This window comes from Odocoileus virginianus, chromosome 9, assembly GCF_023699985.2.
Source record: "Odocoileus virginianus isolate 20LAN1187 ecotype Illinois chromosome 9, Ovbor_1.2, whole genome shotgun sequence".
Classification (NCBI taxonomy): Eukaryota; Metazoa; Chordata; class Mammalia; order Artiodactyla; family Cervidae; genus Odocoileus; species Odocoileus virginianus.
Genome location: NC_069682.1, coordinates 58,630,658 through 58,655,210, shown reverse-complemented (window position 1 = coordinate 58,655,210; position 24,553 = coordinate 58,630,658). Strand labels below are relative to the sequence as shown.

Sequence of the window (24,553 nt, the reverse complement as noted above, 5' to 3'; positions counted from 1 at the left end):
ATTTAAAAAAAAAAAAAGATGGGCTGCATCCTTCCTCCCTGGCTGAACGTTCGGAAGGGGGAGGGTCAGTCCTGCAGGGTCTGAGAAGGCCGCTTGGAAATGGTAATGTTGGGTGGGAGCTGTGAAAGAAGAGTGAGGGTCTCCAGAGGTGAGGGGTAGACAGGCAGGGAGAATGTTCCAGACAAAGGGAGCAGGAGGAGGAACAGTGGAGTGCAAGGGATGGGAGGGGGGGCAGGGAGACCAGGTCAGGGGGACTCGGAATGATCAGCCTCTCAGGGAACGGGGAGCTGGGCGTCACCAGACAGGGGAGTGCTGTGCGCAGGTGTGGAGCTGGACAGGAGGAGCCTGGAATTCCAGCTACAGGGAGAACGAAGTTCTGAGCTGGGGCTCTGGGGGCACGGAGGGCCCCAGGCCGCCTCGTGTGTCTACTGAACTCTTAAAAGGCCACATTCATTTCCATCCTGCCATCCCTCTAGGCTCCCAGGTCTCGGCCACCTTCATCTCTGGTTGAGTTGACTGCGGCAGCTTTTTTGCTGGGTTTCCCTTCTGCAGTCCGTTCCCCAGAAAGGAACAGACAGGGGTGGGGGTGGGGGGCTGTCTTCAGACTTTGCCATGGTGACCACACCCTTCTGGCTAAGACCTTTCAATGCTTTTAGCATCAAGATCAAGTCTGATGTCTCGACTTGGCATTCAGGGCTCTTAGCAGCTATCAATACCCAGTCCTACTACGTGCAGCCTCCTCTCCCTAAAACACTCCAGCTGAGCTGGGCTCTCTACAACCTCGGTCACTGCCCTCGAGGCCTTTGTTGCCTCCCGCTCCCCACCCCGTCCACTGCCTCCTTAGCCTTCAAGCAGCAGGTCGAAGCCATCGGGTCTGACCCGCTTTCCCACTCCGGGGCCTCAGTGCCCCACTTTCCTCAGCTCATTTCAACAACCACTCGGCCCCGGCTTTGGGGATGGTGAAATGTCTGAGGCTAGTGACAGCACCCGTCAAGAGCAGGCAGAGTAGTGAAGCTGGGCGCTGCCAGCACCGCACCCACACTTCCCCCACTGCCTGCACCTGCCTCCTCGCCATCCTCCCACCTGTGCTGGTGACTCACCTGCATACAGCAAAACCTGCGGCCTGGCTCGGTGCCAGGCCAGGTGCTTGGCGAGACAGCAGCAGTCTGGGTGGCTTCCATTCCCCTCCAGCTCTCAGAGAGAAACACGCACACACACCAAGTCCCCTTAACACAGACTCACAACAAAAGGCCTTCAAGAAGGATTTCCCTGGCTGTCCAGTGCTTAGGACTCTGTGCTTCCACTGCAGGGGGCATGGGTTCCGTCCCTGGTCAAGGAACTAAGATTTCTTCACATGCTTCGAGGCGTGGCCAAAAAATGCTATCCTTGAAACGAATACTATCCGAGGAAGACATCAGGCTTCATGAGGGATGCTGGGACAAAGGTGAATCCTCAAGGATGTCACATATTGGCAGAGAGAAGCAGGTTGTGATGGCAGCCAGCGTTTACAGGGGCTTCCTGGGTGGTAGGCCTTGTGCTGGGTGGTGGTGGCGGTGGTTTAGTCGCTAAGTTGTGTCTGACTTGTGACTGTAGCCTGGTGGACTCTGTCCGTGCAATTCTCCAGGCAAGAATGCGGGAGTGGGTTGCCATTTCCTTCTCCAGGGGATCTCCTGACCTGGAAATAGAACCCGGGTCTCCTGCATTGCAGATTCTTTACTGACTGAGCTACGAGAGACCTGAGGGTGACTCCCATGTGATCACATTTAACCTCACAACAGCCTGGTGGCGAAGGCACCCTTAGCATCCCCAGTTCACACGGGAAGAACCAGAAGCTCAGCAAGCAAGTGCCTGCTCTGAGTCACACAACTGGGTCTGCCTCCTGGCACTGAGAGCTACTTGCTGTCAAACGTGAACAAAGCTGAGCTGAGCAAAATCTCCCACCATCTCTGGTAACGGAAACCAGGATAGGGCTGGAGGACAGTGGCAGCTTTGACGAGGGAGCGAGGCCAAGCCCTGGGGTTGCGGGATAGCAGAGGACACGGCAAGAAGATCCACGGAAGCATATCGCGAGGTGGAGGGGGGATCTGATGTGGGTTTTTCAGAGCTCAGCCCTTGCAAGGTGGGGGTGCCGAGTCCTGATCATTTCTGGAATGCTCTCTGGGCGCCGCCCAGAGAAAGTCAGCTGAATTCATGGGGCAGATAGGCAGCCTCAGAAAAGGCTGGTGTGAACGGGAAGGGGAAGGGTTCAGGGGTCCGCCCCCTGGACAGGAAGCTGGCTTGTGAAGGGAGGCAGCAGGTCTGACTCTGGCCACAAGAGGGCGCCTGGCACCAGGCAATGAAGCCGCTCCGGCGGTGTGGGTGGTTTGTTGCTGGTTCCCCAACGGTCTTGGGAGGGAGGATGTGGAGGAGGGGATACACTCAACTCACTACCATGAAATTCCAGCACCATGAACAAGCACAGTCGGGCACGATGGTTTAGATCAATGCATGTATGCTCATTCTGAGATTGTATCATCTCAGGCCAGTTATTTCTCTTTATACTGAGTTAGTAGGGTTCTTGACTGCATTCTTTGTAAAATGTGGAAGGGCTCTTTCCTTGAAACCTACCTTCCTAAAGGGGACAGCTCTTTTCCATCTCCTTGTCTATGTCAAGGACCTGTACAGCAATGCTTCACTCATTTTGATTCATTTAATCTGCTGTTCAATAGTGCACAGAGTATTTATTTCAATGACTGTATTCCCCTATCTTCAAATCTACCTAGTCAGTCTCTTACTTTCTGCTATTTTTTTCTAGCACTATCTTAAGAGGTTCCATAGGTATTTTATATACTGTATCTGATAATAACAGTACCTGAAGTCCCGGAGGGGGGGGTCTAAATAAAAAAATTTTTTTTTCTGTTCAGGAAGCACTTTGTTTCTCCAAGATTAAGAATTGAAAAAAAAAATTCCACTGACAGAAAATCTGCATTGCTTTGCTCAACTTCTGAATGTTGATTTTTGCAGACATATTTCTCTCCAATCATTCCACCCATGATTGATGGATCAGTCTTAACTTCCAGTTTCAATACTTGGCCTTCACTTAGAAAGCTCTTCAGGACCTTTCCTTCTTTTTTTTTTTTTAAATTTAGGCTGTGTTGGGTCTTCACTGCTGTACGCGGGCTTTCTCTATTTGCAGAGAGCAGGGGCTACTCTCCAGTTGTGGGGTGCAGGCTTCTCACTGCGGTGGCTTCTCTCGTTGCAGAGGGTGTTGCGCAGCCTTCAGGGGTTGCAGCACTCGGGCTCAGGAGTTGTGATTCACCGGCCTAGTTGTGTCAAGGCTTGAGGGATCTTCCCGAACCAGGGATGGAACCCATGTCCCCTGCATTGGCAGGTAAATTCCTAGACACAGGACCACTAGGAAGTCCCTAGGACAGGTTTTAATCCAGTAAGAGTAGCTTCATCTAAAGGAGGTGCAGTGGAAACTGTACAAGGTCCTTCTCCGCAGTGGGCACTCATCATAGTATCAATGGCTCCAGGGAGGATTGTTCAAGCCAACTGCAAACAAGTTGATCCAACTGGTTGAGAGGGGAGAAAACCATTTTTGCGGTGGCGTCACTTAGGCTTTTCACCTTAATGTAATGCTTTACATAAGGATTCATAATAGAAGCAGACTTTTCAGGTTCCTTCAAGATTTGTGACCATCTCAACAATTCTTTTGCTACTCACTCCAATTCATTGTTTAGATGCAGCAGAATAAAGAGCAGTGGCATAGTGACCTTCAATACCATGTATCTGACCACAGGTGGCTTCACAAGCTTGATAAATGGCCTCAGCATAGATGTCCTGAAGCATCACACCTGTGAGGAGAGTCCAGACACTGCTGGGGTGGCAGTCCTCTCCTGGGCACCTCTGGGCCAAACCCAAGTTGTGTGCGTGCGTCCTAAGTCGCTTTAGTCTTGTCGACTCTTTGCGACCCCATGGGCTGTAGCCCACCAGGCTCCTCTGTCCATGGGATTCTCCAGGCAGGAATACTGGAGTGGGTTGCCATGCCCTCCTCCAGGGGATCTTCCCCACCCAGAGATCAAACCCACATCTCCATCTCCTACATTGGCAGGTGGTTTCTCTACCACTAGCACCACCTGGGGTGAGTGCTAAATCAGTTTATTGTTCATGCTGCTGTTACTCATAACGGCTCATTTGCTTTGATATGAACTTTAGTTCATGGACAACTTACACTTGGTTGATATGTAATAATATGATTGCTGTTTTAGTATTTTTCTCTAGAGGATTTGCATTTTTGCTTCTGCCAGATCCCAGGAAATACAAACCTGGAATCACCTTAATTCCTCAGTCCAGGTATTCTTTGACCTCTGGAGTAAGGAGAATCTGACTTTAGCCCCAGGAGAGAGGAGACATTAGAGGCTCTGGTCAGTTTCCCCTACTTGCCTTCTCCTAAGGCCAAAGCCAGTGCCCTGGCTTCATGGAGAGGTCCCGGTGGTTTTGTGTAATTTTGTACTCAAAGCCAAGTGCCACAGTCCCTTAAAAAGTTTTTCGACTTCTTGGAATTTCTTTTGCCCTCAAGGAGCAGTTTTCCTCTACTGTACTGAATTACTACTGTGGTTTTAATTTATAGTCACAGGCTTGAGATCCCCTGGGTGGTGGAGTGGAGTGCTGGGCAGCTGTTGAGAGATTGGCAGTTGGCACCATCTGCATGAAAGATCATACAGTTAAGCACCCATCTTGCCTTCTAGGGCCAAGGCCACCCTTTTCCCAACCCTGAGATCTGGTAACCAACTCCTCCCTTTGCATTTCGGGGGTCTGTGAAGCTGATGGTACCAACAAGCCTCTAGGGCAAGGCTGCTCAGTAGTAGTTCTAGGGCTATTTTCCAGAAATGGACATCTGGGTGACAGGAGTGAGGCTGCGGCCAGTGGGGCCCATGGAAAATGGTCTCTGGTCAGGAAACCGGACAGCCCAAGACCTCACATGCACAGGTGTGCCTGCAGCAACCTGTCACGGCTCAGCTGGTCAGGCCAGCTCAGAGCCAAGGGAAGTACCACGCGGATCCTGCTGGAGGCGCAGCAAGCTGGTGGGCTTTCAGAGGAAGCAGTCTGGACACAGGGTAAAGGACCCGAGAAGTGTCTAGTTCCAGAAGTCCCACTGGAAAATTACCCCAAAGAAAGAAACCATGCTTAGGAAGACGTCCATTTTAGTACGTGAGGGAAAACCAGAAAGCAATCCAACTGCCCAACAGCAGGTGAGGAGTTAAGGAAAATCATGGCCTTGAGGGAACTCTCTGGCAGTCTAGGGGTTAGGACTCCATGCTCACTGATGAGTGCTGGGATTCAGTCCTGGGTAGAACTCAGATCCCCCGCGAGCCCTGTGCTGTGGCCAAATCAGACAAACAAAAACCCGGCCTTGATTAGGTCATACAAGTAGTAAGCAAATAAACATGAAGGCAACAGTGAACTTATTTATGATTTAACATCAGTGTAAAAAGGAAATGAACGAATATTCCCAAATCCAGGTATGTTAAAAAATGTTTAAGGAAATAAATAAGTTATTGGAAAAGAAAAAGGACCTAAAGAGCTACTACCCTGTTCTTCAAACTTTCTGTGGTTATTTTCCTCGTTAGAAGATCACTTAATGGTAAAGAGTTAACACAGAGCTGGGAGCATCTGTATGCTGTTGTTGGCACTTGGCTTCCGAGTTCAGCAGCCAGAACCACCTCCTAGGAGATCGAGGAACAAGGCAGACGGGATGTAGAAACCTGCCGGCAGGATGTCTCACACAAGTCTACACACCACCTTCCCTGCTAGTCCCATTCCAGCTTGAGTCAGAAAAGGAATATAGCCTTTTTATTGACTACTTGAAGTAGAACAAACTAAATACATATTTAACAGTTTTGGTTCATTTATACAGTACATTAAATAAGTTATGCACAGAGTTAAGTAACAAAAGTTCCTATCAGAGTAAAATGACAAAGCACAGAAAAAAATCAACTCTACTGCATCCTGTGGGTGGTTTCACATTCATCATCCCCCTTAAAAAAAACCACGCTTGGAAGCTCAGTTTTGGATTTATTTACATTATTGGCTTTCTCTGTGGATGGAGCTTTTGTAGCCTCATCAGGAACTTGGAAAGCTGTGAAAGTGGACTGAAGGCCTCTGAGCCAAACAGCACTTTCAGCCATCCGCCTAATGCTTATTGCCGCTTCTCTCTGCCAACTCCAACGCAGGTCCGGGGCTGTCCCTGCCAGCCGCCAGCCGCACATGCCCTATTTGGTATAAGCATCAATGAGTGTACACTGGGCAGCTGTGGGTCTGACCAGATGGGGTAGCAGGGGAAGCGCCATCTCTGGGACTGTGGAGGCAAAGAGGGGAGGCAAAGGCTGCCCTCAGGCCTCAACCTTCTCCTGGCTCATGATGGAAAAGGTTGCCTGCACCATCATCTTTGGAATTGAGCATGTCAATGCACGTGGGCGAAGAGGCAGGTGGTCAACATTTTGGTTTCACAAGAACTACAGACACTCAGAGTTGGCAAGGGCCCTATCCAACAGCTTGCCTAGTACCCACACCCACCCCAACCCCAGGACGGAGTCCCAGCAGCTGGCTGCTTGGCCCATGCTGGAACAGTCCATTTCCCTCTGGTTTTTCTTACATTTGGTTTTTCTTACTGCTACCACCCAGTTCTCTGTAAATAGCTTAAGAAAAAAAAAAAAATCTAAGAAAGCTGGCTTGGTCTATTGTCCCGGGAGCCTGGAAACCAGTTCTGAAGAAAGCCTCGAAGATGAGTTCTATTTTAAATGATTTACTCAATCCATAATCTCATCTACAGTTTCCAGGACAAACAGCCAGGTGGTCATTATTCATACTTTCATCCCGAAGAACTCATGAGCACACAATTTCAATTGTGTTGCTGCAACTTCAAGCCCACTTGCTGTGATCTCTGCTGGAACTGCCCACAAGGTCTGCCCTTTGCAAGCAGGTGACATCACTGGGGATCCAGCTGACTTTGGGACAAGGCTGTACAACGTGAAGTGTAGACTTCCCGTCTAGAAGCTGAAGATGCTCACGTTGACACCAAGAAGTGAGGAGCTCCAGGTGGAGCCACTGGCCCAGATGTGCAAAAGTCATCCACATGGCAGAGGGCCCGCTGCAGCCAGCGCCAGGCATGGACCTTTGCCAGGGTGACGGGTCTTGTTTCCAGACTAAAATCCACTGAGACACACACAGGACTCAGTACTGTCCAAGAGAAGGTGCATTTGCTCTGTGACTTCAGGGTTGCATGACTGTGCCTGAGCAGATCTGTCTAAGCCCCATCCTGAGAGCTGCAAGGACACCCCCAGGTGAAGCTCTCACACTCAGGAGGAGGGCTGCTCATTTCCAAGCAGGTGGACCGAACCTGAGTCTGTTTTCACCCCTGGGTGGAGCAGGCAGTAGGACCCCAGAGGATGATTGAAGCTCTGAGGATCCAGCCCTAAAGCTTCCCTCAGAACATTTAAAACAGTTCCCATGCTGGCTACTTCCGGTCTTCTCTGGCTCCTGCCACCATTCCTCACAGGGCAGAGGACAATGATGTGCCATTGCTTGTCACACTTGCTTTTGATTCCTAGGATAACACTGAAGAGCCCATGACTGCTCTGACAATACCTTCAGTACCACCACTATGTCTTTTCTTTGTCCCCTTAAACTATAAAGGTTGGTCCTCTAAGCAGTCTGACTATATTAAGATACTTAAAATCTAACTAGATGAAAGGGGGAGCCTGAATTTGCACCATCAATCTGGTTATCAGCAGACATGGGAAACCAAATGGGGAACCTGGACTCACCCCTGCCCCTCCAGTCCCATCACCCCATTCCAAGACAGTATCCCTTCTCCTCCCAACTCCAACCAGAGAGCTGAGACTTTCAGAAGAGAGGGAGCTGGAGAAAGGGATTCTTTACACGTAAATAGGAAGTTCTGGACAGATGCCCTAGCAACCGATGCGTGAAACTGACCAAAATTAATACAGCAACAGGCTTGAGATCTGAACCGCAGTGTGGAACACTGCTGAAATCTTTAGCTTGGCCTCTGGGTGGCATGTGAGCAAAGCAGTTTAGAACAGCATTACACAAATTCTGCAGATTAAGCTGTCACTGGACTCACAGTCCACAAAAGTCAGCTAGGACCTACCTGCACACTAAACCTAAACCTTAGCTGTGGAGACTGACACCAAGCCTGATGAACAGTATTCAGTTGGCTTTGGCTCTTTATTCCAACCCGAAAAAACCTGAGCTACCCTGGCTCGGCCACTGAAGACTTACAGGACACACCTAGGTGTTCATCCAACTTGCCAAGGAAAAAAGGAGCTGAGGTGAGACCCAGTGGACACCAAGAGACACCCTTTTGCTGCCACCAGATTTATAGGCTCAGTGACTGCCTCTCATGGGACATCTCTTCTCAGGGAAACGCAGGCAACTTTTATCTGGGGTTCTGATTTCATCTCTGTTAGGCAGGATACCTCAACTGCTGCAACTAAAGGAAAGCTGCACAACGAAGCAACTATTTCGTTATTCTTTCTCTGGGTCTACCTCATTTTACACAGCAGAAGTCTGGGTATTTTAATGGTGCCTTGTACTGAGTTTAAGACAGAAAATCCTTGAGTAAGGTAAATTAGGGACTTACAGTTTTTATTTATTTATGTACTTGGCTGCTCCGGGTCTTAGTTGTAGCTTGTGGGACCTAGTTCCCTGACCAGGGATCGAACCCTGGCCCTCTGCATTGGGAGCACAGAAACAGCCACTGGACTATTAGGGAGGTCCTGGGACTTAGTTTTTAAAGTAAGATATACCTATACGTAAGGATAACACTACCTATGCTGATACCTTACTGGGAGCTTTCAATTCACTCTGGTCAATGTGCAGAAAATGGCCGTCTAAAGCTGAGCTTTCAAGGGTCAGCAGGAGCAGGGCCAACCAACTCATTCCTTGGTGCAAGAGGGTGCTAGAGGCTTGGGAGTTGGAGAGGGGGAGGGTCAGGGTCCTTGAGCTCCCAATAAAACTTGAATGGCAAGGAAGAACGTGTGTGGCAATTCCTAACATTTTAAAGGGAGTATAGGTGATGTCATGTTTGGAGAATCAGGTAAGCAGTTGGAAAAACTCCCTGAAGACAGGAGAAAAATTGGTCAGGCTCTCACAAATGGTTGTCACATTTCAGGGAACTTTTCTTAGCTCAAAGAGGGTATGTATCAACAAAATTAGAGAAGGGAAACAGGATTGTATGCCCAATAATAAATTGACATAGGACACTTAACGACAAAGTCTGAAGAATTCTTTCAGGTCCAAAAGGGTCGCTCAAAAGTGACCAGGCCTTGACTGGTGAGGCAAGTCATAGCCATACCACATCACATCCTATGGGTCAACTATGGCTTCAGAGGTGCCAAACAGAGACCATGGGAAGAAGATCCACCCAGTGATCTGGACATGCGTGGTCTGAGATAAAAGGACACAGACAAGACAACTGTGCAAAGAGCCAAGTGGTGACAAAAGTTTCTGCATTTCCAACAGATGATCCATTCAATAATGTGATGATACTAGTTTGGCTAACATGCTCAGAGAGAACAGACAATCCATAATTGAGTCTCATTCTCCCTCAGACCAATCCATGCGCTGAAAACTATTTTCTGCATAAGTAAAATCAAAAAAGAGAAGAAAAAAAATGGGTCCCAAACTAAAATAGCCAGCCAGGCTGGAAAATCTTGTCCAACATGATCTGTGATGCTTGGTGGAAGTTTTATTTTTCATTATGGGTGCTTTTACTGAAATGGTGACTTCTTCCTGTGGTTTCTGAAAATCTTACGCCTGAATGGCAGGGCCAACGAGGGTGTCCTGAGTGCTGCTTTTTGCCTGCCCCAGTCCCCCGGGACTAATCAGTGGCACCTGCTGAGGGTGGAAATGGGCGCAGGGAACTGTTCAGGGGCAAGAGGAGCTGCTCCCTGTGAGAGAGAGGCCTCCTTCCCGGCTCGCTATCAGTGTCCAGGCCTCTGCTGCGGGAGGACGCTGGAGCAGGAGACAGTGAAGGGGCGAGCTGCTTCCAGCCTGGCTGGGCACACTTGACAGTCGGCTCTCTCACAAGGCAGGGAGGAGCTGGTGGTCTACATGGAAGAGTGGCTGGCCATGCCAGCTTTAGCTGGGAGAAGAACAAACCTAGAAGCCATGGAGGAGTCAGCTCCAGCCAGCGGCCATATGCACACAGGTGGGAAATGGACAAGTGTGTGAACAGGCTGGGGCTTGAACTCTTCCTGCCTCCACTTCTCTTCTGGATGATGACCCAACAGCAACTTGCACTGCTTCACATAGCCAGCCTCCCGTGTAGAGTTCTGTCGTGCTGTGAGGTTGCCAGGGGAAGTAAGTCTGGGGCTCAGAGTCCGTTGGTGTCGATGGCTGTCACAGAGGCCGGTGTGGAGGAGCGTGAGGTGGTTGCCGAGGTCTTATCCAGGGCTGGACTGGGGACACTGCAGTCGGCGGACCGGGCTGAGGAGCCCCGCCCTCCAGGAAGCAGGGGCCGGCTCTGGCTGTGGGGACTCTGGCCGTGCAGGTTCTGGCCACAGAGGCGGTGGTGCCGCTCCCAATCCTTATGCTGGCAGAAAGAGCCACAGTATCGTGCGATGTTGCAGCCACTGCAGGTTTCACTGGCTTTTCGGCCACAGTTCCAGCAGTTCTGCAAGACACAGGCATTGGTCAGCTGGCGGGATCCTGGGGGGCACGCTTGTCATCACGTGCCAGCTGCTCTGCAGAAGAGGCAGCGGGGCTGTGTGGGGAGAGTGTGGGCTCTGGAGCTGCACATACCTGTGCCTGTTACTGCCTGCCCTGCTGCTGCTTTCTGTTTACTTCTTCCGTGTTACAGAAAAACTGCCTACCCTGGGCTATGGGGACAGCGACATGAAGGAATGTGAAGACATATCCACACATCACTGTAGGGCAGGAACAAGGCCTGCTGAAGGCAACAACTCCTCGTTTTGACTCATATTTTAATCCTCAATGACCAAACCAAACCAAACCAGGCTTCCACATCCAAGACCACAAATGTGCTTAGACAGTTTTCTTTCTTACCCTTTGCAATGCAGAAATGATCTTGACTGTGTTCACTGACAACATCTGAAATCTTTTTAAAAAAAAGTCACCTGCGAGGGTACAAGGCTGGGTGACTGTGAGTGTGGGAAGCTGTGCTACTCACTCTGTGCTCATTCTCCATTCAGTGATACATCCCATCAGAGGTGGGCTGGGGATCATGGGACTACTTCCGGTCTGTTTACAGGAGCCCCTGTAATACCTCAGATCCTAAGGCCCCAAGGTCTATGTCAGGGAGTTTTCTTCCTATTTTTTGCTCCCACACCTGCCCCTTGGTACTCCCCTCCCTGACACACGAGTGTTTTACACCTAAGGTCTCCACGACTCACTTATGGATTTGATCAGCCAGCTATGCCCTCCCCTGCAGGTTCTGCAGAATAGCAAAAGCCAATTATGAGGCCTGGCCTGATGATCAAGGAAGAAAGATGCTGTCTCTTGCTCAAGTGTAAAAACAACTAATAAAAAACAACAACAAACAACTGATAAGAGCAACAAAGGACCCCGAGGCCCCCTCACCCACCTCTTGCACTGCATAGATAGATGGGACACTGAGGGCCAGTAGGCAGGACTTGTCTGAGCTTATAAAATGATCACGTGGCTATGCAAAGCCTGGAACCTGGGCCTCCTGTCTACTATTCTGAAGGGACACATTTAGTTTCAAAGAGCATCAGAAAGGACTAAAGATCCCGTCCAACACTAGAGGCTTCTTAGGAAATAATACTCCAGGGACTGCCCCAACCTTGCCAGCACCAACACTGGAGAACCAGAATCAGGGACAGAAGTCATTCTTAGGATCTTCAAGCAAGATGTATTCCAGAAAATTTCACACTCTGGTAGGCTGACTCCAGACAACGCTTTGGTCAGACAGTATTGCTTGTGGGGCATGTGCTTCATGGAGCTGCTGTGGAAACACAGGCTTCTACTTCCTCTGTCCAAGTCTGCAAGAACATCCCAAACTGGGCCAGAGGATTAAAGCAACGGTGCTTTCACCTTAATCACTACTGAGAAGCCAGGGTGAAAAGGACAATTTGCATTCTCTGTCTCTCTGGCTTTGCCCTGACTTTACCAAAAGGCTTTTTGCCAAGAAACATGATGAAAGGTTTACTGTGGTCATCACCCTTCAAATCAGCATTCCTCAAAGATGGAGCAAAGCACATGGCCAAACAGGCCTTGTAATTTATGGGGAAGGTTATTAACTCTTCTGAGTTACTGGCCACGGAAGTCAGAGATGGTATTCCAGAATATCCTTTGACAAGCAAGGGCCATCAGTTTATGTCAGTTTACTACTCCAGGTGTGGCCTGGGGAACACCTGTATCAGAATGACCCAGAGCCCATCCCGAAGTTTCCTGACCTTATTTCAAACCTGGCTCAAAGGAGAAATGATTCCTATCTTATACTCAACTGCTAGCCCATCACATTTGCCAGGAAATCTAGGCTGGGGACAGAAGGGGATCTCTACCTGAGGCATCATTCCAAGGGAGATGCTTGGGTCTGGCCTCAGAGGAGGCAGCTGCTCTGCAAGAGTAGGAGCTGCCACACCTATGTTGTTAACAATGTAAGAAAGTCCTTTCTGTCTGAACAGTGCACTGCAGTTTAAATCACTTCCACAACTGTGATCTAATTGTATCTTCCTTAAAAAGTATGAGACCAGCAGGACAGGGGCTGCTACTCACCCACTATACAGAGAAGGAGCTGACCCCTGAAGGGGACTCTGCCAGAGTGAGGGGAACTGGGACGAGTGGTCAGCGCTCCTGGGTTGCTTCCGCTCTACTGAACTACCTCTTGCAGGATGAACGAAAACTCCAGGGGGTACCACTAGATATCAAGCAGAACTTTCTGAGTGGACTGGAGGAAACCAGCCCTCTTGGTCCAACACAAACTCACTTATAACATATGCCCTGCTATCCTGCCTTGTTTTGGACGGAAAGTTTGCAGGGATGGATGCTAGTGTGTGCCTCACCTGCAAGTCACTTTGTGCCTTGAATATAGATATTGATATGGGTGGCTATAATGAATCCAATACCAACAGAAACAAATAGGAGAGGAGAAGGAAAAGGGGAGAGTCAGAGGAACTATTTTCTTCCAATTCAGCTGGAGAGGCTACAACAGGACTTGCCCACATGATAGTTAGGCATGTTCATCTTCACATCACCATGCTTAATACCGTTCTTTGAAAAAGATTTAAGGAGGGTGAGAAAATAAAATTTCTGTCATTTAAAAAACAAACCAACAACAACAAAAAAGCTCAGTTCTTTATAACCTTAAGAATATCCCAGAGTACATGGGATTTACCTACTTACAGAAACAGGCTTGTTTCAGGACTTAAAAGTTTGTCTTAAACCTGAAAAGTAACTGAAATCAAAGTTACAGAAAAATTTCATTACATTTGAAAGGGCTGTTAGGATGTTTCTGTTATGTGCCTTTTAATTATTGTTTTCCTCGTAGCGGTACAGAAGCACCACCATGTCCCAGGGCAGTCAGGCAGGCCTGCCAGATCTATCCCCTCAATCCATGAAATAACTAGCCTCTTTGTAAACGGACTGGATACTGCAGGACCCTGCATTGCCTTTCTCCTACTCTCTGGCTTCAGTGATGTGGGATTAGGTCAATTAAATTCCCGAAATCACAGTTTCCTCACTGGTAAAGTTGGATTCCAACAACACCCACATCCCACTGTGAGGATCACAGAGACCACAAACACATTGAGTTCTGTATGTGGCACCCAGTAAGCCCACTCAGGCAGTGGTGGTCATTGCTGTAATGTAGTTCCACAAACTTCAGGGAGACTTTTCATAACTTAAACCAATATAATGAGCCAATATGTAAGAATATAAGAACTGAGAAACAAACCTCTCCGGAACTGAATAAAAATTATAATCATCTAGTTCGAGAGAGGACTGTTGGCTCTTACTGCCCAGCACCTGAGAGGAAGGCGGTGGGCTTGGTCCCGCTGCCCCAGCCCCAGCCCCCAGTGCTCTGACCTCCGTTGACTCTTCCTGCTCGTTTATGACGAGAAAGGCATCCTCTGCAGCCTGCCGTTTGACGTCCGCTATTGTCTGCTCCATTCGAGCTCTCTCGGTTGCAATCACTTCAAAGGCTTTTTGCTCTGCCTCAGCAACAGCTTTCTGTACTTCTGACATGGCCTGAATTTTCACCTTATTCACAGCTTCTTCTGGAAGAAAGTGACAATAAAATCAACTGGCCGAGAAATCTCTCCCCTCCTACTAGACATCATTTCAAAGAAGGGACAGAGGTGAAACATGATTTTTCTTCTAAAAATACTTATGACAATGGTATTCCCTTTTATTCTTATCTCCACTTGTCTATTAATGCAATCATTTGTTGGGTCTGCAGACCGAATCACTTGTTGGCACTGTGCAAGGTGCTGAGGAGACCTCAGCGACTAAGATGTAACATATTTTCACAAACGTGAAAGCATATAAGCATGGCTGAGGGGACATGATACTTGTCATTATCAGGGACAAGAATCCCAAGGGGAAAGCTGGTCAGGTCTGTAAGTGGCAGAGCAGGATCAGGAAAATGTGTCTTGGTTGAGATGGTAGGTGGAAAGGAATCTTCTAGTCTTGCATTCCACGCTAAGGAATTTGGCTCTTCTTCTAAAGAAAATGTGAAACCCTAAAGGGGTCTATGCATAATGAAAAGAGTGAGGGCAGAGACACCAAATGAGAGGCTGGTCAGTAATCTGGCTGATAAACAGATTCTGAATGTAGGTAGGAGCAAGCAACACAGAGGAGGGGATGAGACAGAATGAGGCTGGTGCACCTAAGGGACTGGAGGTGGAGGTAAAGGTGAAAAACGGAAGTGCTGTGCATTGAAACAGATAATGAGCAAAATGCTGGTGTGGAGGTAAGCAAGAAGGCTGAGGTGCATCCAGGTACAAATCACCAGAAGGCAGTTAGGTACAGAAGACTGAACTCAGTGGAGAAATGTTGCCTGAAGATATAGCTCTGGGAAGGTTGCTAGGTGCTCTGGGCTACAAAAACCCCAGCTGCCATTACCCCACTTGGATCCTGATCAGTTCTTCCCATCAAACCCTGCTTAGTTTCCACAGGATGTATACTCCCGGTGACACACACGCTATGCACCTGAGCCTCAGTCCTAGGTCCCAGCATGAATGACGTTCCTTCTAAGTCCACAAGACTGGACAACCCTGAAGCCTAAGGAAACTCCTTGACTGCTTGGTTCTTGCACATGGCTGAGTCTCAAAGGGGGTTCACACACAGTATTCTAGGCTGCCAACCTAGAACTTTCCATCACATTGCTCCAGCCAAGAAAAGTTTTCACCCCAAATGTCAAAGGTAATACTGATAACTATTTTCATTTCCCATAATTCTACTTTACCTCTTGGTAATATAATATACACCTCCCCATCGCCAACTGCAAAGATTTTTCTGAAGTGTTATGTAGTTTTCCAAATTAGTTTTAATGGTAAGATAATATTCTGTGGTGCCACACTGTAAATTCACATAACCATTCATCGATATGTGGGCATTTCCTGGGTTGCTTTTCCCTTGCTCCAGTTCAGTCCAGTCGCTCAGTCATGTCCAACTCTGTGACCCCATGGATTGCAGCACGCCAGGTTTCCCTGTCCGTTACCAACTCCTGGAGCCTACTCAAACTCATTTCCATCACGTCGGTGATGCCATCCAACCATCTTATCCTCTGTGGTTCCCTTCTCCTCTTGCCTTCAACCTTTCCTAACATCAGGGTCTTTTTCAATGAATCGGTTCTTCCCATCAGGTGACCAAAGTATAGGAGTTTCAGCTTTAGCATCAGTCCTTCCAATGACTATTCAGGACTGATTTCCTGTAGGATGGACTAGTTGGATCTCCTTGCAGTCCCATCAGGTGACCAAAGTATAGGAGTTTCAGCTTTAGCATCAGTCCTTCCAATGACTATTCAGGACTGATTTCCTGTAGGATGGACTAGTTGGATCTCCTTGCAGTCCAAGGGACTCTCAAGAGTCTTCTCCAACACCATAGTTCAAAAGCATGAATTCTTTGGTGCTCAGCTTTCTTTATAGTCCCACTCTCAGATCCATATGTGACTACTGGAAAAACCATAGCTTTGACTAGATGGACCTTTGTTGGAAAAGTAATGTCTCTGCTTTTTATTTTTTTATTTTTTTTTTATTTTTATTTTTATTTTTTTTTGTCTCTGCTTTTTAATATGCTGTATAGGTTGGTCATAGCTTCTCTTCCAAGGAGGAAGCATCTTTTAATTTCATGGCTGTAGTCACCATCGGCAGTGATTTTGGAGCCCAAAAAAGTCTCTCACTGTTTCCATTGTTTCCCCATCTAATTGCCATGAAGTGATGGGATCAGACGCCCTGATCTTCGTTTTCTGAATGTTGAGTTTTAAGCCAACTTTTTCACTCTCCTCTTTCAACTTTCATGAAGTTCTCCCTCGCTTATCTGCATATCTGAGGTTATTGATATTTCTCCCAGCAATCTTGATTCCAGCTGTGCTTCATTCAGCCCAGCATTTCGAATGATGTAATCTGCATATAAGTTAAATAAGCAGGGTGACAATATACAGCCCTGATGTACTCTTTTTCCTATTTGGAACCAGTCTGTTGTTCCATATCCAGTTCTAACTGTTGCTTCTCGACCTGCATAAAGATTTCACAGGAGGCAGGTGAGGTAGTCTGGTATTCCCATCTCTTTAAGAATTTCCCAGTTTGGAGGAATCAACCTGCCTGACTTCAGACTATACTACAAAGCCACAGTCATCAAGACAGTATGGTACTGGCACAAAGACAGAAGTATAGATCAATGGAACAGAATAGAAGCCCAGAGATAAATCCACGAACCTATGGTCACCTTATCTTGGACAAAGGAGGCAAGGATATACAATGGAAAAAAAGACAACCTCTTCAACAAGTGGTGCTGGGAAAACTGGTCAACCACCTGTAAAAGAATGAAACTAGAACACTTTCTAACACCATACACAAAAATAAACTCAAAATGGATTAAAGATCTAAACGTAAGACCAGAAACTATAAAACTCCTAGAGGAGAACATAGGCAAAACACTCTGCGACATAAATCACAGCAGGATCCTCTATGACCCACATCCCAGAATATTAGAAACAAAAGCAAAAATAAACAAATGGGACCTAATGAAACTTAAAAGCTTTTGCACAACAAAGGAAACTATAAGCAAGGTGAAAAGACAGCCCTCAGATTGGGAGAAAATAATAGCAAACGAAGCAACAGACAAAGGATTAATCTCAAAAATATACAAGCAACTCCTCCAGCTCAACTCCAGAAAAATAAACGACCCAATCAAAAAATGGGCCAAAGAACTAAACAGACATTTCTCCAAGGAAGACATACATATGGCTAAAAAACACATGAAAAGATGCTCAACAGCACTCATTCTCAGAGAAATGCAAATCAAAACCACAATGAGGTACCATTACACACCAGTCAGGATGGCTGCTATCCAAGTCTACAAGCAATAAATGCTGGAGAGGGTGTGGAGAAAAGGGAACCCTCTTACACTGTTGGTGGGAATGCAAACTAGTATAGCCACTATGGAGAACAGTGTGGAGATTTCTTAAAAAGCTGGAAATAGAACTGCCATATGACCCAGCAATACCACTTCTGGGCATACACACCAAGGAAACCAGATCTGAAAGAGACACATGCACCCCAATGTTCATCTCAGCACTGTTTATCATAGCCAGGACATGGAAGCAACCTAGATGCCCATCCGCAGACGAATGGATAAGGAAGCTGTGGTACATATACACCATGGAATATTACTCAGCCATTAAAAAGAATTCATTTGAATCAGTTCTAATGAGATGGATGAAACTGGAGCCCATTATACAGAGTGAAGTAAGCCAGAAAGATCAAGACCATTACAGTATACTAACACATATATATGGAATATAGAATGATGGTAACAATAACCCTATATGCAAAACAGAAAAAGAGACACAGATGTATAGAACAGACTATTGGGCTCTGTGGGAGAAGGCGAGGGTGGGATGTTTCAAGAGAACAGCATCGAAACATGTATATTATCTAGGGTGAAACAGATCACCAGCCCAGGTTGGATGCATGAGACAAGTGCTCGGACCTGGTGCACTGGGAAGACCCAGAGGGATCGGGTGGAGAGGGAGGTGGGAGGGGGGATCGGGATGGGGAATACATGTATATCCATGGCTGATTCATGTCAATGTATGACAAAAACCACTACAATATTGTGAAGTAATTAGCCTCCAACTAATAAAAAGATAAAAAAATTTAAAAAAAGAATTACCCAGTTTGTTGTGACCTACACAGTCAAAGGCGTTGGTGTAGTCCTTTTTTATATCGCTGCTTCTTTAACAATTTGTGAGTCTAAATCTGGATCATTCCTTACAATCATGGATTGTAGGGAGTCATTCCAAATCGTTACTGTTATTTAAAAATTTATTTATTCATCTCTGGTTGGACTAGGTCTTTGTTGCTGTGCATGGGCTTTCTCCAGTTGTGGTGGGTGGGCTTCTGGCTGCAGTGACTTCTCTTGTTGTAGAGCATGGGCTCAGGGGTGCGTGGGCTCAGTAGTGGCCATCTGTGGACTTAGCTGCCCCCACCATATGTGGAACCTTCCTAGACCAGGGATCAAATCCATGTCTCTTGCATTGGTAGGCAGATTCTCAACTGCTAAACCACCAAGTCAGTCTACTTTTTACTATAATTTTAAAATTCATTTTAATTCTTTTGGCTGTGCCATGAAGCATGTACAATCTTAGTTCCCCAACCAGGTATCAAACCTGTTCTCCCTGCACTGGAAGCTCAGAGTCTTAACCACTGGACCACCAGGGAAGTCCCTGGATCATTCCCTTTTAAAAAGAAAGATTCAAAAGCATGCAAGTGAGAAATGATTTCAAAATACCCATGTGTTCACAGGTGGTAATACTTAACAATTCATTAAGTATTATTATTCATTATTAATCTTATTAACCCATTAAGAATTATTTAGTGACATTAATAGGGTCCTCTAAAATTTTGTCAATAATTAGGTGTTAAAGACTTTGGGGGCTAATTGGTGGTGGTGGTGGGGGGCGGTTTGCATTATCTTATACTTTCCTGTCAGTGAAAATAAACATTTTGCAATAGGGTTATCTGTATTTCTCATAACATGATGTGTCTGTCCATTTGTTTATATTATGGTCTTGAAATTAAGTGGGTATTAATCTTTTTGTAGAAATAAATTTTTTGTTAGGGAGAAACCCCAAAACTATTAATTCCACTGAGAAAGGGAGGCAAGAAGGAAAAAAAGACTAGTATTTGGATGAGGTAATATGAGGTTGGCATAATCCCTGTCTTACCACAACAAGCAGTTCCTACCCTCCCTTATTCTTGTAGAAAATGACACCTAGAAAGAACAGTCTTTATGAAGCTAGAGACAGTGAAGGTGAAAGGAAGAGCAGACTGAACCAAATGTGGGAGTGTGAGAATACAGTAATGAGGACAGGCAGAAATGCATTAAGCTATACTTCCAGAAACGGGGCATATAAATAGAGAAGAGTCAGTTACTTAATGCCTCCCAGTAGAAGTGGGTGAAAAGGACTTGGATGGAGTGTACAGAGTCACTACAAATTCTCAACCAGCAAGGAACACAATAGGCAGTCCAGAAGCGGGGACAGCTTAAGGGGGAGAAGCAGGGGCCTAGAGCTTTTTGAAGGGGAAGTTATGAGAAAATCACCTTTTCACAAACATGTACTCTACAGTCAAATCAGTGAGTACATGTGACCCCTAAGCAGACAAGACATACCAGTTTTTTTCCAAAACTCCACAGGTACATATCCTGTTCCCGGCCTACTGTTGAATTCCCGCTGAGAATCTACAGAGAGAGAGAGAAACAGCATAGCGTCAGAACTGTCTATAATTGGCATGTTTTACTTTTGTGAAAAACTTATCCGATCTCTCATTCACCACTTAGACCACAAATAACAAATGTTGGTGAAGGTGTGGGGAAAAGGGAATCCTTGTACACTGCTGGGGGGAATATAAATTGGTACAGACATTATAGGAAACAGTATGGCAGTTCCTCAAAAAACTAAAAAGTACCATATGATACAGCTACTCCATGCCTGGGTATATATCTGAAGAAAATGAATATAGTAATTCAAAAAGATACAAGCACCCCAACGTTCATAGCAGCGTTATTTACAATAGCCAATATATGGAAGCAACCTAAGTGTCCATCAACATATGAATGGATAAAGATGTGGTTATCTTCATGGTATTTCCAGAAGTCAAAATTTTCAGCTCATTTACTAAGAAAACTAGAGTTTCAGAGGCTATTAATCAAAGGTCAGACAGAGAATGCAAGTATTTGGATCAGAAGTGGGGGTTAAAAAGAACTGTGGTCCTATAAGAGGATGCTCTAGTTCTTAGGAGAAATAGAATGAAGCACTTGAGAAAGCGAATGTGGCAAACGTGAAAAAAGGGTGAATTGAGGCACAGGGCACATGACTGGTCACTGTGCTGCTGCTCTTTTATTACTTCTGTGTGTTTAAAAAACTTCAAAACAAAAAACTGAGAAAAAAATTGCTTTAAGTATAGGCATACAAAATTTCTTAGGAACACTAATTTGCAAACAAGTAAGCCCAGGAGTAGAGGAGGTAAAAAGTGGGATAGGGAAGATGTTCACAATTTATATGTTTCTGTACTGCTTGACATTTTTGCAATGCAGTTCATTTTTTAAAAATTCCATTAAAAAAAGAAAAAAAGGAAATGAAATACCCAAGAAAATGAAGGGGATCTAATATTCAGTTCAGTTCAGTCGCTTAGTCGTGTCCGACTCTTTGCGACCCCATGAACCGCAGCACGCCAGGCCTCCTTGTTCATCACCAACTCCTGGAGTTTACTCAAGCTCATGTCCATCGAGTTGGTGATGCCATCCAGCCATCTCATCCTCTGTTGTCTCCTTCTCCTCTTGTCCCCAATCCCTCCCAACATCAGGGTCTTTTCCAATGAGTCAACTCTTTGCACGAGGTGGCCAGAGTATTGGAGTTTCAGCTTCAGCATCAGTCCTTCCAATGAAAACTCAGGACTGATCTCCTTTAGGATGGACTGGTTGGATCTCCTTGCAGTCCAAGGGACTCTCAAAGAGTCTTCTCCAACACCACAGTTCAAAAGCATCCAATTTTTGGCGCTCAGCTTTCTTCACAGTCCAACTCTCACATCCATACATAACCACTGGAAAAACCATAGCCTTGACTAGACGCACCTTTGTTATCCAGATATTAAAACACATTCTGAAGCTATAATAACTAAGTTTGATATTACATTGTGAAGCTATCCTAATTGCTAAGCATGTATGCTGGTTCTGGAATAAACTTAATAAGCTGTAGGACTACTTATGCCAAGTTTATAACTTATTTAAGCCTCAGTTTTGCCATCTTAGATGAATCTAATGGTGGTTCCTATTATTTCCATAGGCAGGCTTGAAAAAAGACTTATCAGCACTGGCAGGAACACAGTAAGAGCCCATACAGCTATTATTACCAAAAGTGATAACTAATATAGTCAGAAAGACTATAATACTTAAGACTATAATATTTAAGTATTAACAAAATCAGCATATGATAATCATTTCATTTTAACAGGTAAAGGATGGGTATCAATTGATGGTAGGAAAATTTAAACTATTTGGAGAATTTAAAGTTGGATAGCTAATATGCAAACACATAAAACTTGAATATAGATGAAATTTATTGTGCCCTGGGAAGGGATCAAGGTCAAGGAAAAACTACAAATAAAATGTTAGATTTGACCCCATATTAACTATCTCATCCATTAAAACAAAACAAGATCAAGTGAACAAAAATGCCTGTATCCGTAATTCATTAATTTGCTAAGGGTATCCTAAAGGAAAAATCCCTACCTATAAAGATTTTATATATTACTTACCATAAAACAAAAAATTAGCAAAAAACCTTTAGTTCAACAATAAGAATGGCTTAAAAAAATAATAGTGTATTTACACGGTGGAATACTGTAGTACAGTCATTAAAATCATGTTTATAAAATATTCAATAATGTGAGAAACATGTTTAATATGAAGTTATGTTTTCAAAGAAATCAACAGGAAGTTGTAATACAGAAATCTCAGATACATTACAAAGCTCTTCACCGTGGGATTATGAACTAGTAAATTCTTTATATGTTTCTGTATTTTCTACAATGGGCCATACAGTTTGACTATTAAAAAAAAAAAAGAAAGAAAGAAAAAGATACCTACACTTCATGAGGTTGTTCCAAACAAAAAGGAATGGTTCTCTACTGTGGGAGACCAGGTACCATATCAGACAAATTAAATCAGAACCTCTGGAGCTGGGGCCATGGCACCAGGAGTTTTCCAAAAGTCCTTAGATGGGTTCTGAGGAGCATCCAGGATTAATGACTGAAGAAAAGTACCTCGCTTAGAACCCACTGTTCAGAGTTAAGGTCTGCCAAACCACACTAGGAGCATCACCTCTCTGTCGGTCATATATGGACATATATATATGCTTTCCAGCTGATTCTTTCAATATTGGTACACCTTGATCTTTCAGTTGCAGGCATTATTGATTGATTATGATTAGGCTTTTCAGCGGGAAAGAATTTCATTTTCTTTTTTTCAGCTCACCAGACATAATAAACATTTCCTTCTTCTCTTCCCCCAAATAAATATACTCAAATTCTGTTACATCAATAATTACAATTGAATTTGTAATTACTTCAAATTCAATCTCAAACTCTTCCTGTGGTGTCAATATATTATAAATTTCCTTTTCTTGAAGAAATCTCCAGCCAGCTTCTGGGCTATTCTAGTCTGAACTGTCTACTTTCCAGACTATTTCAGCCTGGAAAGTCCCACTGTTGTTTGGGATCCTCCCAAGTATCCCAGGGATTCCCTTCCTCCATGTCTTTCCACTTTATGGTTTATTTCCTGTGTCAGGGCACATCCTACCCAAATGTAGTAGATACCACAATGAAGGCTGATTGGAGGTGATTTTCCCCCCTAAATTGTGGGTTATTAATCTAACAATTGTTTTGTTAGAATTCTAGGCGAAACAGTCTGATCACAGGTGGCCCCTCATTTAACCATGCCTTTGGACAGGGCACTTTTTCAACTACTAGATGAATGCAAGGCAACATTTTTGGAGGAATAGTTTCAGGTGGTGTCCTGGATATATCCTGGATTGAGAGCTCAACAATTTTCATCTCTACTGCTTCAGGATGAAAAAAGGCAGGAAGGGACGACCCAGCTTGGTACAGTAAAACTATTTGGTTTTTTTTTTTCCAGGCAGAGGTTGATAAATGGTATTTTTCTAGACAGGGAGTGGGGAAAACTGGAGGGAAGCTGAGGTGATTTTTTTTTTTTAAAGAAACAAAACTTTACTGTGCTGTTTGTTTCTTTTGTTGTTGTTTTTGGCTGCATCGGGTATTTGTTGCTGCCTGTGGGTTTTCTCTAGTTGCAGCAAGTGGAGACCACTCTCAAGTTGTGGTGTGTAGGCTTCTCTGGTGGCGGAGTACGGGCCCCAGGGTGTGCTGCTGCTGCTGCTAAGTCGCTTCAGTCATTTCTGACTCTGTGTGACCCCACAGAAGGCAGCCCACCAGGCTCTGCCATCCCTGGGATTCTCCAGGCAAGAACACTGGAGTGGGTTGCCATTTCCTTCTCCATGAGGTGAATATTTTGAGGGTTACTATAAGGAATGAATGAATGTGATGTACATGAGATGTCCCAAGTACATTCAGCCAGGCTTAATTTAACATTCAAACACTCTCTGAACAGCACCCCCTACTTATATACAGTATAGAGTTGAAAAGAGAACAAAATGACAAACACTCTCATTCTACGTGGGGAAGACAACATTTCTTGAACATACCAGATACTGACCAAGTTCTTGACATATTTTGTGATTTACTGTTCATAATTCCCAAGCTCTTTATAATTCCACAATCAAGTACCATCTTCCTTTTAAAGGAAAAGATAAAAAGCCTCAAACATAAAAAATAACAACAAGAACCAAAGATATATAAAAAACCTCCCTTGCAAACCAGACTCTCCCCTTACCATTGCTGAGAGAATCTGCGCTTCCAGGACTGTGCTGCCTGGAGACCAACTCACTCCCCGTTTTCCTCATCTCTGTGTTTTCGTTGAATCGTCTTTTCCAGTAGTTGAGTTCTTCACGGTCTGATTCTTGGCAGCGCCGCAGGACGGCCATGGAGCGCCTTGTTTTCTCTACCATTTCCATAATGCAGTTGAGGGCCTGAGCCAGGCAGGAGGTCAGGCAGAGCCACAGGATAAGGATATTCAGACAATCAACATCGAACATCGAGGAAAGGTAAACAAAATACACAGAATAAAGGCTTAAGAACCTTACGGATTTAGCAACAGAGTTTACACTTGAAAGCCTACCTTATTGTTTCTCTTTAAATATATACACATACTT

At 45.4% G+C, this 24,553-nt stretch overlaps 1 protein-coding gene and 1 pseudogene across 3 annotated transcripts in view; both read right to left on the bottom strand.

Moving 5' to 3' along the window:
- Positions 1 to 2,245: 2,245 nt before the first annotated feature.
- On the bottom strand, positions 2,246 to 4,078 carry LOC110143041 (ATP synthase subunit O, mitochondrial-like; annotated as a pseudogene).
- Positions 4,079 to 5,813: 1,735 nt separating this feature from the next.
- Positions 5,814 to 24,553, bottom strand: part of CBFA2T2 (CBFA2/RUNX1 partner transcriptional co-repressor 2) — a 140,286-nt gene continuing 121,546 nt past the window's right edge. For 2 of the 3 annotated variants that reach the window (XM_020902527.2, XM_020902529.2), the window contains exons 8-11: positions 24,175 to 24,370; positions 19,882 to 19,950; positions 14,071 to 14,261; positions 5,814 to 10,678 (exon numbers count right to left, since the gene is read on the bottom strand). In XM_020902527.2, the coding sequence (XP_020758186.1) occupies positions 10,379 to 10,678; positions 14,071 to 14,261; positions 19,882 to 19,950; positions 24,175 to 24,370 (756 nt within the window). In that variant the 3' untranslated portion in view covers positions 5,814 to 10,378. The remainder of the gene's footprint in view (positions 10,679 to 14,070; positions 14,262 to 19,881; positions 19,951 to 24,174; positions 24,371 to 24,553) is intronic. The other variant, XM_070472544.1, reaches the window with a different exon arrangement.